This window comes from Theobroma cacao, chromosome 9 (genome assembly GCF_000208745.1).
Source record: "Theobroma cacao cultivar B97-61/B2 chromosome 9, Criollo_cocoa_genome_V2, whole genome shotgun sequence".
Classification (NCBI taxonomy): Eukaryota; Viridiplantae; Streptophyta; class Magnoliopsida; order Malvales; family Malvaceae; genus Theobroma; species Theobroma cacao.
The window spans coordinates 26,318,925-26,335,180 of record NC_030858.1 but is presented as its reverse complement, the minus strand read 5'-3'; the positions used below and the strand labels follow the sequence as shown (position 1 = coordinate 26,335,180).

The following is a 16,256-nucleotide window of genomic DNA, read 5'->3' as shown; positions in this document are numbered from 1 at the left end:
CTAATTACCATTTTGAGTCATCCCTGAACTGTAAAACTTTTAATTTCACCTTAAAATTCCTATTTGAACTACTTCGAGGCTTAATCGACTTAATGATACCATTAGGGGCAATATCGTCTTTTAACGATTTCTCGAACTTCCTAAATATACAAACATTCTATCGAGCATGTGAATGATATTATAATTATTTTACAAAACAGGGTTTGACACTTAATATCACTCAATTTTGTTCAATTATGCTCTAAATGATTTATGAAATGTGTAATGAGCATAATGAATCATATTTATGCATGTCAAGGATTATTTTCAAATATGTCAATCATGTACCAAAAATGCCCTTATAACCATTTAAGCAAGCAAGCAAGCACGCACATCCAATAAGAACAAGTCAATAAGTATTTTCATCATGAAACAAACTTGTTCAATTTATAAAATATCATTGTAAGCTCAAGGATGGCAAACATTACTCATATAAGTTTATTTTTGCTTTAAAAGTACCAATTCAAGTAACCTTTAAAAAAAAAAAAGGTACCAATTCAAGTAGTCAAAACTTATCAAGTTCATTATTAACCAACTTGAACTATTCAGGCAAGTTCTAAATTACAAATCAAGATTGTTCAAATAGTCAAATTATCTTAGATACAAAGAAATCAAAAAGTCAACTCTTCAAAGTTCATTTTCCTTGTTTATGCTACTAGAATAGGTAAGAATGCAAATAAAAAAATATGCTCATATTGCCGTCATATCATCAACATCAGACCTTTTATGTTCAAGATTATGCTCAAAAATCATTTTTCCTCAAAAACAATAATATGAAATCAATTTAAAAAAACATAATTAAATTATATCAAATCAATTTTACACAATCAAGCTAAATCAAAAAAACTCAAATAAATAAGAAAAGAAAAGTAATTTTCTCAAAAATAAATAAAAAAGAATGATGATACATTTAAGATCAAATATAAGTGCATGCTCAATCTTTAGGTTTATACTTTCTTCAAGAGTATGCAATTTTTTAATATGTATTATATTTAAATTAATTTTGTATATCAAGATTTATCAATAAAGCTCAAAGGATAGTAGACAAAAAATTATGCATTTAACATTTAAGTAAGAATAGGCAACCAAAATTTTCAATAAAAAAAAAAAAGCAAACAACTTTAGAATCCATGCAAAATCAATTCAAGTAAAGCAAAATAAGAGCAAGCAACCAAAGTTCTACATGACAAATTGGTCTATGGTATTGAGAGTAACAATACTTATGTGAAATTGAGGGATAATTAAAGGATTTAGTGAGTACAAGATCAAGTTAACTAGAGATAAAGTTATGAAAGTTAAATTCGTTATAGTAAGGATATGGATGAATGAACATTGATGGACATTACTCCTTATAGTAGGAAACCTAAAGCTCGAATGTGTACATAAAAGTTGGATAATATGAATAGCATTGAAACCTAGTATGGAAGACAAGGGTAAGACCAAGGATGGTTAAATAAGAATTGCTACATGGAAAAGAATGTTGAGGCCATATATGAGTAGTCAATATGATGTGAAGGAATTATATGTCCATTTATATGTTTGTGGATCCATTGTTGATGTGTAACCGAGAAAGTAAAAGACAATTATAAGTTTGGTTAGGTACAGTAGTAATCATGTATACGACATTATAACCATAATAATGTTGAAATGGTGTAGACCATAATGATAAGTTAAGACGCATGAAGTGTAAATGGGGCATTTCTAGAAAAATGTCTATGAGGACAGATGAATATCGTCCATAATGTAATGATTGTAAAATGTTAGAAAGTCCACCAAAATGATCTACATATCTAGTAATCTTTATTTAGTGTAATGTTACGAATCATATGTGATTTTAAATTGTTATGTTTAATATTACATAGAAAAGTAATAGCATCAAGTCCAAAATGTCCAAAAATGATTAATAATTAAGATTATGAAGAAAGTAGCAATTTCAGTTAACCTAAATACCCAAATAAGCTCACGAACTATATCAAGAAAGTAAATTTAGCCTTTATCCTTTTATTGCGTTCAAATAAGCCCCTAAACTTTTATTTTGAGTCAAATAAGCCTCTTTCACTAACTATTGACTAACTTTCATTAATCAATGGTGTAATTAGCAATTTTGATGCCATGTTATCTACCATGTGGCATGTTAACGTTTCGTTTTAATAACGTTAATATCACATGGTAGATGACGTGTCATAAAAAATTGCTAACTTGGAATTGAGTTTTTTCCTTCCCAAACATCCAAAAATTATTGATTAGGGATTTTAAATAAAAAAATTTAAAAAAACTAATTATTCAAACTGATTGTAATCGTTTCTTAATTGATTACCATCCATCCTTCCTAACAAAAAAACATAATCCAATCTTTTCAGTTTGATAGAAGCCATTATTCCTCAACTGAAAATTGGTGTAGAGAAATTTGAAAATACCCAAAAATGATTTTGAGAAGAGAAAGAGTAAAGATAGGACACACAATGTTTATAATATTAAAACTAGCAAAGACACACAATGTTGATCGATAATAAAAGAAAGTCAAACCTTCTCTTCTCTTCCCTTATCTCTTCCTTAGAATTTGTAAGAGAAATCTGATACTCTTCTTTTCCCTATAATTTATAGAGGAAATCTAATAGTGTTGAATTTTATTTATTAACAATACTTGATTCTTTCTCCACATCTTTCACAGATTTTAAAAATTCAAAATTAACTAAAAAACGATTTTTAGAAAAGGAATAGAAATTGCAAAAAGGGAATAGACATTTTGACTCTAAGGTAAGTTGGGTTTAAGGAATATGGAAGAAAATGAAGGTTTTTTTGTTAGGAATGATGGTTTTAATTAAGAAGATGGTAATCAGTTTGAAGCAATTAAATTTTTTATTTTCAAATTTTTTGCTTCAAATCCTTAACTAATATTTTTTGTTTCAAATCCCTAACCAATTTTTTTTGGACATTTAAATAAGTAAAATAGAAAAAACCACCCAATTTCTAGTCAACAATTTTTTATGCCACATCATCTACCACGTGACATTGATGTCATCAGGATAACACGTCAATATGCCACGTGAAATATGATACAGCATCAAAAATTGTTGATTCCATTAGTCAATGGTTAGTGTGAAGGGCTTATTTAACCCAAAATAAAAGTTCAGGAGCTTATTTGAACAAAATAAAAAGATAAGGGCTAAATTTATTTTCTTGATATAGGTCGGGGACTTATTTGCATATTTAGCCTTGCAGTTATTATTGAATAAACAATATACAAGCTAATAATCATTCTTGTATAAGAAATTACAATGCATGAACTAGTTTCCATGAGTATTTGCGTGTTTAGCCTTTCAATTATTACTAAATAAACAATTTATAAGCTAATAACCATTTTCGTATAGGAAATTACAATGCATGAACTGGTTTCAATGAGTATAATTCTCTAAAATAACCTATCAAAGTAATTAATGTGTTTTCATAAAGTCCAATGTCACAAAGGTTGTGCTAACAAATATGTTACAAAATGATTTTAGAGATCACTCCCTCTTGTAAATAAAATTTTCACATCCTTTTGAATGAGATTTAAATAATTTTTTAAGGTAGTGATCTTTCATTTTGATAATCTAATCATGATAAATAAATTATCCATAGTAAATACGAACTTAAACAATAACAAATTAGGTGAATCTATCTAAACCAAACCATTGTTTTCCTTTAGACCAATGGGCAACTTTAACTCACACACTAGCAAGTAGTTATCCTGCTTTTGCCCTCCCTTTCTCTTTCTACATAAGTTGTCTGATGCTAACTTTTTCATTTCTTTATAGAGTCGTATGAAGATTATTTTTACCATAAAAAAAGCTCTCGGATTAATCAAATTTTTTCCTTTGTAGTGATTTTTCTCATCCATTCCTTTAATTATTAAAATATTGCAAATGCTATATAAAATGTTTTCATCTAAAATCAAACATGCAAATAAACTTATACAACAAACTTGACATCAAACTTTCAATTTCAATGTAATTAAAAATGACTTTGATCGAAAAAAAATAAAAAATGACTAACGTTTTTCTTACTTCAAATCCAACAATGCTAGTTTGTTATTAAGTTTGATTTTCATTGCACATGGATGACAATTAGAAAGGAAATTCATTAGGTAATATTGTTTATTCCATGTTCATCACATTCATTGTAGAGTTTATTTTGGTGCAGATTGATCGGCTAAGTATATAGATTAACATTCTTTCGAACCTTCATGAGTTTTCAAAAATTTTGATTTTAAATTAGACGATTATTTGCTTAAAAATACTACCAGTTTTCTACTTTCTTATACCGAAAAAACCAACTAATGTTTTCTTTCTATTACAAACATAATATGCATGAAGTTTGGCTGTGGAGGTAATTACTAATATTCTTTAAATCAAGTCATATAAAAACAATATCTTCATTTGGACCATCACAAGACATAAATTTTGTGGAAGGATCTTCTTCTCATAAATTATTACCTGTATTATTTACGAAGAGCATTAATTTAGAATAAACCCTATACGAGGAAGAATGTGTTGGCTCCATAAGTTTTTTATGATAATAAAACATTCCCACTTATTTATGTCTAACTATACTACTTGAGTGTGCAGGACGAAAATGTATGTCAATAATAAATTAATCATTGAAAAGCAAATATCAAAACTCACAAGAATAAGGAGTTACAAATGAGCCACAAAACAGAAGCCTCTTAATCGGATAATCAAGGGAGTTAGTCAGCTAAAATTCAAAAGTGAAGTTGGTCGGTTCAAGGACAGTAAGCTCTTAGTCGGTTAAGGCCTTACTCAATTGAATAAGAGAGTAAAGCAGATTATGAGACAGAGAAGACTTAATCGACCAAGAAGCATGGTTAGTCAACTAAGAGCACACTGTCAGAAATCTCAATTACAAGACAGAAAAAACTAATCGACTAAGAAGCATGTTAAGTCAACTAAGAGCTCACAGCCAGAGAATTCAATTTCAAGACAGAGAAGACTTAATAAACTAAGAAGCATAGTTAGTAAACTAAGAGCACACTGTTTGAAAATTTGAATTTGAATGCTTGAAGACAAATTAACGACTAGAATTGACTCCAAACTATTTCCAACAGTCTAAAGCTGTCAACATCCATCAGAGTTGGTTTTTCAAGTATAAAACACACCCCTAACGGCTAAGAAAGAGAATAATTGCTTCTAAGATCAAAAAGAGCTCAAAAATAGTAAAACTCTCTCCATCCTTCTTGCACTTCACTCTAATCTTTGTAATAAAGTTAAGCACTTCATCTTGTACCATTCAGATCAGGTTAATGATCATAAGTTCTTCTCTATATCTTTTCTCCTTGATTACTTAAAATGTGCAAGTCACTCTAAGAGGATTAATCAAGCTTGGATAAGCTTGATTGGGTGTATAGGTTTTAACTCAACTTAGGAAAAATTAGATTTTAGGTTTTAGTTGATCTAGTGAAAAATCATTGTTAAAGGTTATGGCTGAGCTTGTGAAAAGCCATTGTAATAGCTTGGGAATTCCACCGTTTATAGTGATTTGGTTTAAAAATCCTTGATTGGAAGGTCAAGATAGTGGATGTACGTCAAAGAAATTGAACCACTATAAATCTTTGTGCATTGTCTACCCTCTTTTATTTTTCATTTCATTCTTCTTTAAATCATTCTTTCATCCATCATTTAACTTCTCATCATTGACCTTTAACTAGCCCACAATTAGAAGTCAAGTTTAGTGACATTCACAAACTGCTATTCGCCCTCCTCTAGCACACTTCTTAGGGACCAACAAGTAGTATCAAAGCCTATCTTTCATTCTTAAGGCTTAACATTCTAGGGGAGATCCAAATGGCTCTTCAAAAATTTGTAGTTGCGAAGGGACAGTCCACAAATAGACCACCTCTGTTTGATGGATCAAACTACCCCTATTGGAGCACTGAAATGTCTATCTATATAAGGGCAATAGATTATGAAATGTGGGATGCCATCACTGATGGACCTTTTATCCCCTCAACCATAAATGTTGTGACCAATGAAATGATTCCTAAACCAAGGGCTGAATGGACTGAAATTGAGACCAAAAAGGTTCAAACAAACTTTAAGGCAATAAATAACTTACATTGTTCCTTGACTCCCACTGAGTTTAACAAAGTGTCAAGCTATACCACTGTCAAACAAGTTTGGGACAAACTTAAAGTTATCCATGATGGGACTTCATAAGTCAAGGAGTTCAAAATAGCTCTTCTAACTCACAACTATGAAATGTTCAAGATGGAACTTGGTGAAGATATCACCAGCATGCTTGATAGGTTGACTAACATTACCAATAAACTCAATCAGTTAGGTAAGCCAATCCCTGCACAAGAACTTGTGAAAAGACTTCTTGAAAGCCTACCTAAAACTTGGAAGCCAAAAGTGACTACTATTCGAGAAGCTAAGGATTTAAATGTCATCATTCTTGATGAAATCTGCAGCTCTTTTCTCACTCATGAGATGGAGCTTAAAGAAGAAAAAAAAAAGACAAAAGAAAAGCCAAAGAAAGAAAGAGGAGAATTACTTTAAAAGCAAACACCTTTGTAGAAGAACTAGATAATTTATCATGTGATGATGATAAAGAGTTGGCTATGGTCGCAAGAAGATTCAAAAAACTTATGGGACAAAGATATAGAAGACTAGCTAAGAAAAGCTACAAAAAAGATCAAAGTTCTTCGTGGAAAACTAGAAATAATAATGAATTAAATAAGAACGAAGAAGTTATATATTTTGAGTGCAAGAAACTTGGACACTTCATATTAGAATGCCCCTTGCTAAAGGAGAAAACTCCCAAGAAAATTAGAAAATCCAAGAAAGCTATGGTGGCTGCAATCTGGTCTAACAGTGATGCTTTAAGCTCAGAAGGTGATGAAAAGAAAGTGGAAGAAAGAGCAAACATATGTCTGATAGCCAAAGATGATGAATCTGAAGTATCTTCCACTCCTAGTGATATTTCAATTGATGAATTTCAAGAAGAATATGAATGCCTCTATGATGAGTTTGAAAAACTTGCATCAAAATATAATGCTTTAAAAAGAAAGACTACGTTTCTTGAGAATGATTTAGAAAAGATAAGACATGATTTCAACTCTGTTTTTTAACAAAAAAATCTTCTTCAAACTAAACTAGAACACTCTAAAACTGATTTTGAAGTTCTGAAATTGGAACTTGAAAACAGAACTGAAGTGTTGCAAAAGGTAATTAATGAAAATATTGTTCCTAAAAGTTTGAGAAAAGAAACATCAAGAAGAAATACAAACTTTAAGAGAAATTCTGATGGTTTCTCATCTAGATGTTATGTTTGTGGCAGAATAGGTCATCTTTCTTATGACTATTATAAAAGAAAAAACACTCAAAGAACAAAAATGATTCGGGTACCAAAAGGTTCCTATGTAGCAACTAACCTTTAAGGACCCATCAAAGTATGGGTACCTGTTAAGAAAAACTAAAAATTTGTCTTGCAAGTTGAGCCAAACCAAGAAGGCATATGTTCAAAAGCTCAACTAAAGCAGAAGCAACCATGGTACATGGATAGTGGCTGCTCAAAGATATAATTAGGAAGAAGGTATTGACTATGATGAAACCTTTGCACCTATTGCTAGGATAGAAGCTATAAGATAATTACTTGCATTTGCATGTTTCATGAATTTCAAATTATTTCAAATGGATGTGAAAAATGCATTTTTAAATGGTCTTATTCAAAAAGAAGTCTATATCAAACAACCCTCCGAGTTTGAGGACTTTGAAAAGCTTGATTATGTCTTCAAACTGCATAAGGCCTTATATGGATTAAAACAAGCTTCAAGAGCTTGGTATGAAAAACTCTCAAAGTTTAATTGAAAAAGGGTATATTTGAGGAAGTATTGATACAACACTATTTATTAAAAAATACTTGAATGATTTAATTATAGTTCAAATTTATGTGGATGATATTGTATTTGGTGCTACTAATGAAGCTTTATGTAAGAACTTTGCTGAAGAAATACAGGGTGAATTTGAAATAAGCATGATTGGTGAACTAAAATTCGTTATTGGCCTTCAAATCAAACAATGCAAAGAATGTATCTTTATCAATAAAGAAAAATACACTCAAGACATGTTGAAAAGGTTTAATGTGATGAAGCTGAAGTCAATCAGCACTTCAATGAGTCCCTTTACCAAGCTTGATAAAGATGAAAAAAGAAAGAGTATTGATCAAAAGCTTTATAGAGATATGATTGGCTCTTTGCTCTACTTAACTGCTAGTAGACCTGACATACAATTTAGTGTATGCTTGTGTGCACGTTTTCAATCACATCCCAAAGAGTCACAGTTAATAGCTGTAAAAAGAATCCTTAGGTACCTTTTGGACACACAAAGTTTAGGATTATGGTATCCAAAAGCATCATCATTTAATCTTATTGGATACTCTGATGCTGATTTTGTTGAAAGTAAAATAGATAGGAAAACTACTAGTGGTACCTATTAGTTTCTTGGAAATATGCTTGTATCTTGGTCAAGTAAAAAGCAAAACTTTATTGCATTATCAACAGCTAAAGCTGAATACATATTCTTGGAAGTTGTTGTGCTCAAATTGTATAGATTAAACAACAATTAAAAGATTTTGGAGTAACTATGCATAATATACACATATTTTGTGATAACACAAGTACTATAAACATCTCAAAAAATCCAGTTCAGCACTCTAGAACCAAACACATTGAAATTCGACATCACTTTATATGAAATCATGTGGTTAAAGGACACATTAAGACTAAGTTTGGTAACACATTACATCAATTGTCTGATATCTTTACCAAACCCTTAAATGAGGAAACATTTTGCGAAATTAGGAGAAATCTAGGAATGCTTAATGTAAATGAGTTTTAGGTAAATCTCTTGAGTTTTTCTTTCATAGGACAGTAGAAACTTAGTTGATTAAGAAAATTGCTTAACCGACTAAAAACGTTTTGTGCTGATCTTTTCTTTCAGAATGATAGACTTAGTCGGTTAAAGGTAAAACTTCGTTAGTTAAAAAATCGAAATAAAAATAATAAAATTTAAGGGAAAAGAAAAGCATAACGGGGAAGAAGAAAAAGAAAAACTGTCAAATTGAAAAACAAAAATGGGAGCCAAAATTTTGAATTTTTAAAAAAGGATGTCCGACCGTATTTAAACAGGAAGTTTAATAACCTATCTTAACTCCTCACCCTCTCTTTTTATTCATTTCCATTTGAAACCGCTCCTTTCAAAACCGAAACCCCTTATCTCAAACTCTTCAAACCTTAAGTTTGAAATTGCCAAGAATGATGGCCAAATCTACACTACCAAGTGACGCTTTGGAAAATAAGAAAGGGAAACTACCCATGGAAGATAGTCCACCATCCAAGGTTCAAAAGAAAGGAAAGAAGAATGAGCCAGTTTCAGTAACTGAAAAAGTAGGGAAGAAACAGAAAGAGAAAGCATGGAAATCAAAGAAATAGATGGAAAAAGGAAAATCCAACAAAAAAGGTAATCCTTCATCCTTGAAATTTAGGACTAATATTCATAAGGATAGATTCACCCATCTCTTGTGAAAAATATATTGATTGGGGTAGTTTTAATGAAGTTTCAGAGATCACAGAGGGTCTGCCAGAATATTTTGAAGAAATAAAATTAAAAAAATTAACTGTCTTTGAGAATAAGTCTTATAAATCAGTCTTGTCAAAGAATTTTACTCTAGCATTGCACTGGATGAAACTAAACTTGATGATCTAGAGGACTTTGTTAAGGATGGTCTTAATGTATTTCTGAATAGGAAGGAATTTGTGGTTACTGCTGCTGATCTAGGAAATTTGCTGAAAATCGACTATAATGTGGGAGAGTATGAAATTCCAAAGAAATATGACCCCTCATATTTGTGGGAAGTTATCACTGGGAAAAAGGAAATATGCTCTTCCAAAAGTTATGCAAGTTTCATAAAGAGTCCACAAATTATGATCCTGTACTATTTTATTGCTTCAACAATTCATGGAAAAAATGGTAACTTTAGCTAAGTAAGTTTTCAAGATATGTGGTTGATGAAGCATGCATTCAAATCAACTCCACTCAATCTTGGAAGATTTATGATTGAAATGATGAAAGGAACCTGTCATGTTGATAAAGTTAATCTTGCTTATGGAAATCTCATCACTTCTCTGGTAAGAAAAAAGGGGATTTCGAACACAAGGTATCAGATGAATCAAGTAAAAGGCAAAGATCAAGCCATTTATCTGGGAAGTTTACCAAAAATGGGGTACAAACTTGAAGGAGAAAAATTCATCAAAACTCGTAAAAAAACCCAAAGGGATGAGTATCCTACCTCTGCTCAGACAAAAACAACCCCCTCTCAAATCTCAAATGAGATGATCTTGAATTTATTGATGAGAATTGATGGCAAGCTTACTGATCAGTCAGAGAGAATTCAGAAAATTGAAGATAATTTACAAGAGTTGGGAAATTTGATGCAAAAAAAAAAATCACCACCTAGTCTTGCAACTGAAGGTACCTCAGCAGCCCCAAGTCAAGCACCAGCAAGACAAACTGTTGAGAATCTTACTTCTCAAGCTGAAGGTGGTGAACCTGAACTTGCTCCAATAAGAAAATAGTCTACTCCTGAACTTGAAGTTGAAGGAGAATTCAATGATGATACAAAAATGATTGAATCTCTAAATGATAGTTCTAATCAACGTGATGAAGCACAGAAAGATAAGCTATCTCCAACAAATTCTGAGGAAGTATTAATTATGGATGTCTTTCATCAAATGGTGAGGAAAGAGCAAGCATGAAAAGAAGTAGCAAGAGGCAGAACACAGAAACCAACTCTTGCAAGAACTTCCCCTGAATCAGTTCACACCACAGGAAAAAGTGAACCTACTGATAAAGTAAAAGGGAAAGTAGTTGCATCTACACAAGAAAGACCTAAACCTACTAGAAAAGGCAAAAAGACTATGGCAACAAAAACCAAGTTCCTCAAAAGAATAGTGTTTTCCATATTGGCTGACAAAGCTAGATCTTTAGTCAAATCCACTAGCTAGGATCCTCTCTAAGTCTCAGACAAGCCTTCTCCTGACTCCTTACCCCAAAAATCATCACCTCAATCATCCCCCAAACCCCTCAATGTTCATTTTGGAACTGATAAATCCACCCCCTCTGACTTTTCTTAAACTAGCAGACCATCCCTGTTTTGCTGATGATAAAAAGGGGGAGAAAGTATAAGTAACAATATAGTAATTTAGGAATCTGATTCTAATTATGCTTAGTTACTTATGACATTCTGCTATGTCAATTGTTGATGGTTAGGATTTGGATGCTGATAACTTACTTTTGTTATGCTTTTATGTTATCTTTATTGGCTTGTTAATGACATTTGATTTTGGAATGGATATGGTTTGTTGATGATATGCTCATGATGGTATGGATGGTCATAATATTGTTAATATCTTGTCACTTATAACTAGTAGTTCTGCAAGCTCACATGACAATTCATGAATATGTTCTGTCAAATGTCTGAATCAATGCTTGTTATTTCCATTAAGAAATAGATAAAATTAGCTAGCCTGCTAAGATGGATAACAAATTAACTTGAAAAGATTATGCATACATTAAGGTGGAGCACACACTCAGGGAGAGAAATTCCTCATCTTGAGCAATACAAAAGGAACGAATAGACACTGTGCTATTAATCAAGGAATGTTTTGTCATCATCCAAAAAGGAGAGATTGTTGGCTCCATAAGTTTTTGATGATAATAAAACATTCCCACTCATTTATGTCTAACTATACTACTTGAGTGTGTAAGATGAAAATGTATGTCAATAATAAATTAATCACTAAAAAGCAAATATCGAAACTCATAAGAATAAGGGGTTACAAATGAGCCACAAAACAAAAGCCTCTTAATTAGATAATCAAGGGAGTTAGTCAACTAAAATTCAAAAGTGAAGTTGGCCGATTCAAGGACAGTAAGCTCTTAGTCGATTGAGGCCTTACTCAATTGACTAAGAGAGTAAAGCAGATTGTGAGACAGAGAAGACTTAGTCGACCAAGAAGCAAGGTTAGTCAACTAAGAGCACACTGCCAGAAATCTCAATTACAAGACAAAGAGAACTTAATCGACTAAAAAGCATGGTAAGTCAACTAAGAGCTCACTGCCAGAGAATTCAATTTCAAGACAAAGAAGACTTAATCGACTAAGAAGTATAGTCAGTCAACTAAGAGCACACAGTTTGAAAATTTGAATTTAAATGTTTGAAGACAAACTAACAGCTAGAATTGACTCCAAACTATTTTCAACAGTCTGAAGCAATCAACATCCATCAGAGTTGGTTTTTCAAGAATACAACACACCCTTAACGGCTAAAAAAGAGAATAGTTGATTCCAAGATCAAAAAGAGCTCAAAAATAGCAAAAACTTTCTCTATCCTTCTTGCACTTCACTTCAATCTTTCAATTAAAGTTAAGCTTTTTATCTTGTACCATTCAGATTAGGTTAGTGATCATAGGTACTTTTCTATATCTTTTCTCCTTGATTACTTAGAGTGTGCAAGTCACTCTAAGAGGATTAATCAAGCTTGGGTTAGCTTGATTAGGTGTATAGGTTCTAACTTAGCCTATGAAAAGTTAGATTTTGGGTTTTGGTTGATCTCGTGAAAAACCATTATTAAAGGTTGTGGCTGAGCCTGTGAAAAGCCATTGTAAAAGCTTAGTGGAAGCTTGGGAATTCCACCATTTATAGTGATTTGGTTTGAAAATTCTTGATTGGAAGATCAAGGTAATGGATACAAGTCAAAGATATCGAACTACTATAAATCTTTATGCATTGTCTGCCCTCTTTTATTTTTCATTTCATTTTTCTTTAAATCATTCTTTCATCCAGCATTTAACTTCTCATCATTGACCTTTAACTAGTCCATAATTAGAAGTCAAGTTTAGTGACATTCACAAAGTGCTATTCACCCCCCCCCCTCTAGCACACTTCTTTGGGACCAACAGAATGTGAGATTTACTATAGCATAAGTAACATATAATCATTTAATTTAATAGAGTTTAAGTAGTTTCATAAATAAAAAAAACACTAGTATTTATTTATATAATATAATAATAGTTAATCTCATGAAGATAATTGGGTGACTGTTGTCCCTGATCAGAGTCTTGGTCTTCAATTGAAGCATACCACGTAAGAGTGAAAGGTCCTTTTGGAGACCGAACTCACGTGCGATTGTGGGCTCCAATTAGGGAAATCTGATAAATGACATGAGAATTTTCGAGTTAAGGCCAAGCAGACCGACAATTGTCTCCAACCATAAGATTAGATCTTGGAACAATTATTCTTACTATAATACCCCGCACCCTTGTTGGACACAAATAAGACCTTATTGATCAAACGAATGATCGTTTGATGTGAATTGGCGTGCTAAAGAGCGACAAAGGATGAAAGGAACGTTCAAGAATAAAATGCTTCGCGCGTGCAGAAACAATAATTAAATAATAATATTTTCGTTGGAAATGAATTAGTAAGCTAAAGGATGATTCGGAAATAAACCGAGATGTAATAATGCATTTTGGGACCAAAAAAGGCAAGTGAAAATTTTTAAAATAAAATAATATTTTATTCAATAAAATAATATTAAAATATTAATATTTTATATGTTATCAGAATTAGTCATGAAAAATTGAATATGACTAATTTAAGTGGGGGAGAAGAAGTAAAGAAGAATTTTGAAGGAAAACGACGATAATTGTGACAGCGTGATTTTATTAAATCGAGCTAACGCGGGTAAGTAAATATTTAAATATTATGGTGACACTGCGTTGAAATGCGATCTCAATATTTCGATTATACACGTGTAAGAAAAGGAAGATAGAAGAAAATTAGAATTTTTAAATGTGTCGAAATGATCAAATTTTAAGATACGAAAATTAGAAGATTGAGTAACAAATAAAATAAAGTTGAGGAATTACATGTAAATTGCATTATTTGGAGAGAATAAAATAAATAAATAATAAAATAATTAGGAAATAAAAAGAATAGGAATGATGTGGTATGGATGGGAATGAAGAAAAGTCAAACCCAAGAATTCTAAATTCAATGGTCGGCCATAAAAAAAATTAAGGGAACAAAGACACAAAGAAACAAAGAAAATAAAGAGAAGAATGTAGAAATGATGGTGGGACCGGCCATGTGAGAGGAAAGAAAGGACCAAAAGGTTGAACAAAAGAATAAAGAAAAGGAGAGGAAGTTGGTTGAGAGAGGAAGAAAGAAATTAAGAGAAAAAGGGAGAGAAAAATCGTGGGAGAGGAAGAGAAAAAGGAACGAAAATTCTGCTCTTTTTTTTGGCACAGTTTTGTTGCACTTTGAGGGAGGAAAAGAAAGCTTTTTGCTGCAATTTTTGGAGGAAGAAAAAGCTGAAATTTTTGAGGTAAGAAAGCTGATTTTTTTTAGGTTAATTGTTGGAAGTTTTGAGGTTTTTATGGCTGATTTTGGTGCTAAAAATTCAAGGTTGTTGCTGCTGAAATTGTGTGAATTTGCAGTTGGAAATTTTGGAGGTTTTGCTGCCATTAAAGGGCAGCAAAGTGCTGCCAATTTGTGCAAAAAAATTTGGAGCTATTTGCTGCCAATTTGTGCAAAAAAATTGGAGCTATTTGCTGCCAATTTGTGCAGAAAAATTGGAGCTGTTTGTGCAGAAAAATTAGAGTTGTTTGCTGCAAAAAAATTGGAGCTGTTTGTGCAGAAAAATTAGAGTTGTTTGCTACAGAAAAATTGGAGCTGTTTGTGCAGAAAAATTGGAGCTGTTTGCTGCCAATTTGTGTAGAAAAATTGGACAGCATTGTGCTGCCAATTTAAAGGAGAAAAAGAAGCTTGGTGTTGCCAATTTTTTGAGGAAAAGAGAGCTGAAAGTGCTACCACCGGAGGAGGAAGAAAACGACCCAAGGAAGAGAGGAAGCCACGGTGGTGAAGAGAGGAAGACATGGTGGTGAAGGGAGTGACGGTGAAAGAGAGAAAAAAGAAAGAAACAGAAAAGAAAAGAAAAGAAATAGAAAATAAAAATAGGCATGGCTCAAATAGAAAATAAAAATGGACATGACCCAAATAGAAAATAAATGGGCATGACCCAATAGAAAATAAGTGGGCATGGCCCAATAGAAAATAAAAATAAATAGGTTTGGCCCAATTAGGAAAAATGGATAAGCCCATGGAGAAGGCCCAATGGTAAGTTAATTTTATATTTTAAGATTTATGGGTAGTTTAATATTGTGCATATTTTGAATGAAAAATATGCAAGTTGCTTAAGGAATTTTTAATTAAGTTGCTACCCATATAAATGTGTGATTAAGTAACTAAGTTTAAATTGTTGCTAGGAAAGTTGTCGTGGAGGCATGCCGAACAAAGTATGTGACCACCAAATAGGAATAATTATACGCGTACGAATCAATAGTGAAGTAATATCCCACTATTATGAGGTGAGTAGGAGCTGTCAATTTTAAAGAATTCTGTATATATATACATGTACGTATATTTTACGTGAAGTGCAAAATTTATGGGAAGCATGCGTTGATAGAATTTTAAGGAATTGTGGGTGTAAGTTATTTTTAGAAATCATTTGAAATATATATATATATATATTAGACGTAAAGTGTTTTAAACCGAGAAACAAGCTTTTCGAAAAGATTTATATCAAAGGAAATTGTGCCTTATTGTTTTTGTGGTGTGCATTCATGAAATTTATTACATATTCACCATGTTATTTTGATACAAAATATCATGCAAATATTTACAATGAACATTTTATGAAAAGAGAGTTTTAACGTGATGTGGGGACCGATATTTTGAGAAAGATTTAAAATATCCCCTTGAAGATCAAATTTGAATTCTTTTAAAAGGTGATTTCATTTTAACCAAGAAATTCAAGAGTAATTGGAGATTGCTACTTGTTGTGTTATAGATTGTATTTTGAATCGAATGGCTTGTGACAATATTTGCATGAATGGTTGAATTAGTATTTGCGTTGAAATATATGAACTGGGTATTTAGCCTTAAGAGGCTGGATTGTGAAATAATTGTCATGACATGCTATTGCAAATTTTATTGTATGGTGGGTTTAGCTTGCTGCAGTTGGCGAATTCTATGGACCAACCTATTAGAGGGGTACGAAATCCGGTTATATATGTACCTCGGTCGGAGAGGCGCGTAGGG

At 32.0% G+C, this 16,256-nt stretch overlaps 1 protein-coding gene and 1 long non-coding RNA gene across 3 annotated transcripts in view; both read left to right on the top strand.

The window, feature by feature from the left end:
* LOC108663277 lies at positions 10,718–15,117 on the top strand. The gene is made up of 5 exons (XM_018126874.1): positions 10,718–10,798; positions 11,364–11,450; positions 14,251–14,481; positions 14,594–14,627; positions 14,835–15,117. The coding sequence occupies exons 1-5, from the start codon at positions 10,718–10,720 to the stop codon at positions 15,038–15,040; spliced, it is 639 nt and encodes a 212-aa protein (XP_017982363.1). The 3' UTR covers positions 15,041–15,117.
* LOC108663352 overlaps positions 15,155–16,256 on the top strand; it is a 1,804-nt gene continuing 702 nt past the window's right edge. The window contains exons 1-2 of one of the 2 annotated variants that reach the window (XR_001929322.1): positions 15,155–15,272; positions 15,427–15,523. This is a non-coding gene — a long non-coding RNA (uncharacterized LOC108663352). Of the gene's footprint in view, positions 15,273–15,421; positions 15,524–16,256 lie in introns of both variants that reach the window. The other variant, XR_001929321.1, reaches the window with a different exon arrangement.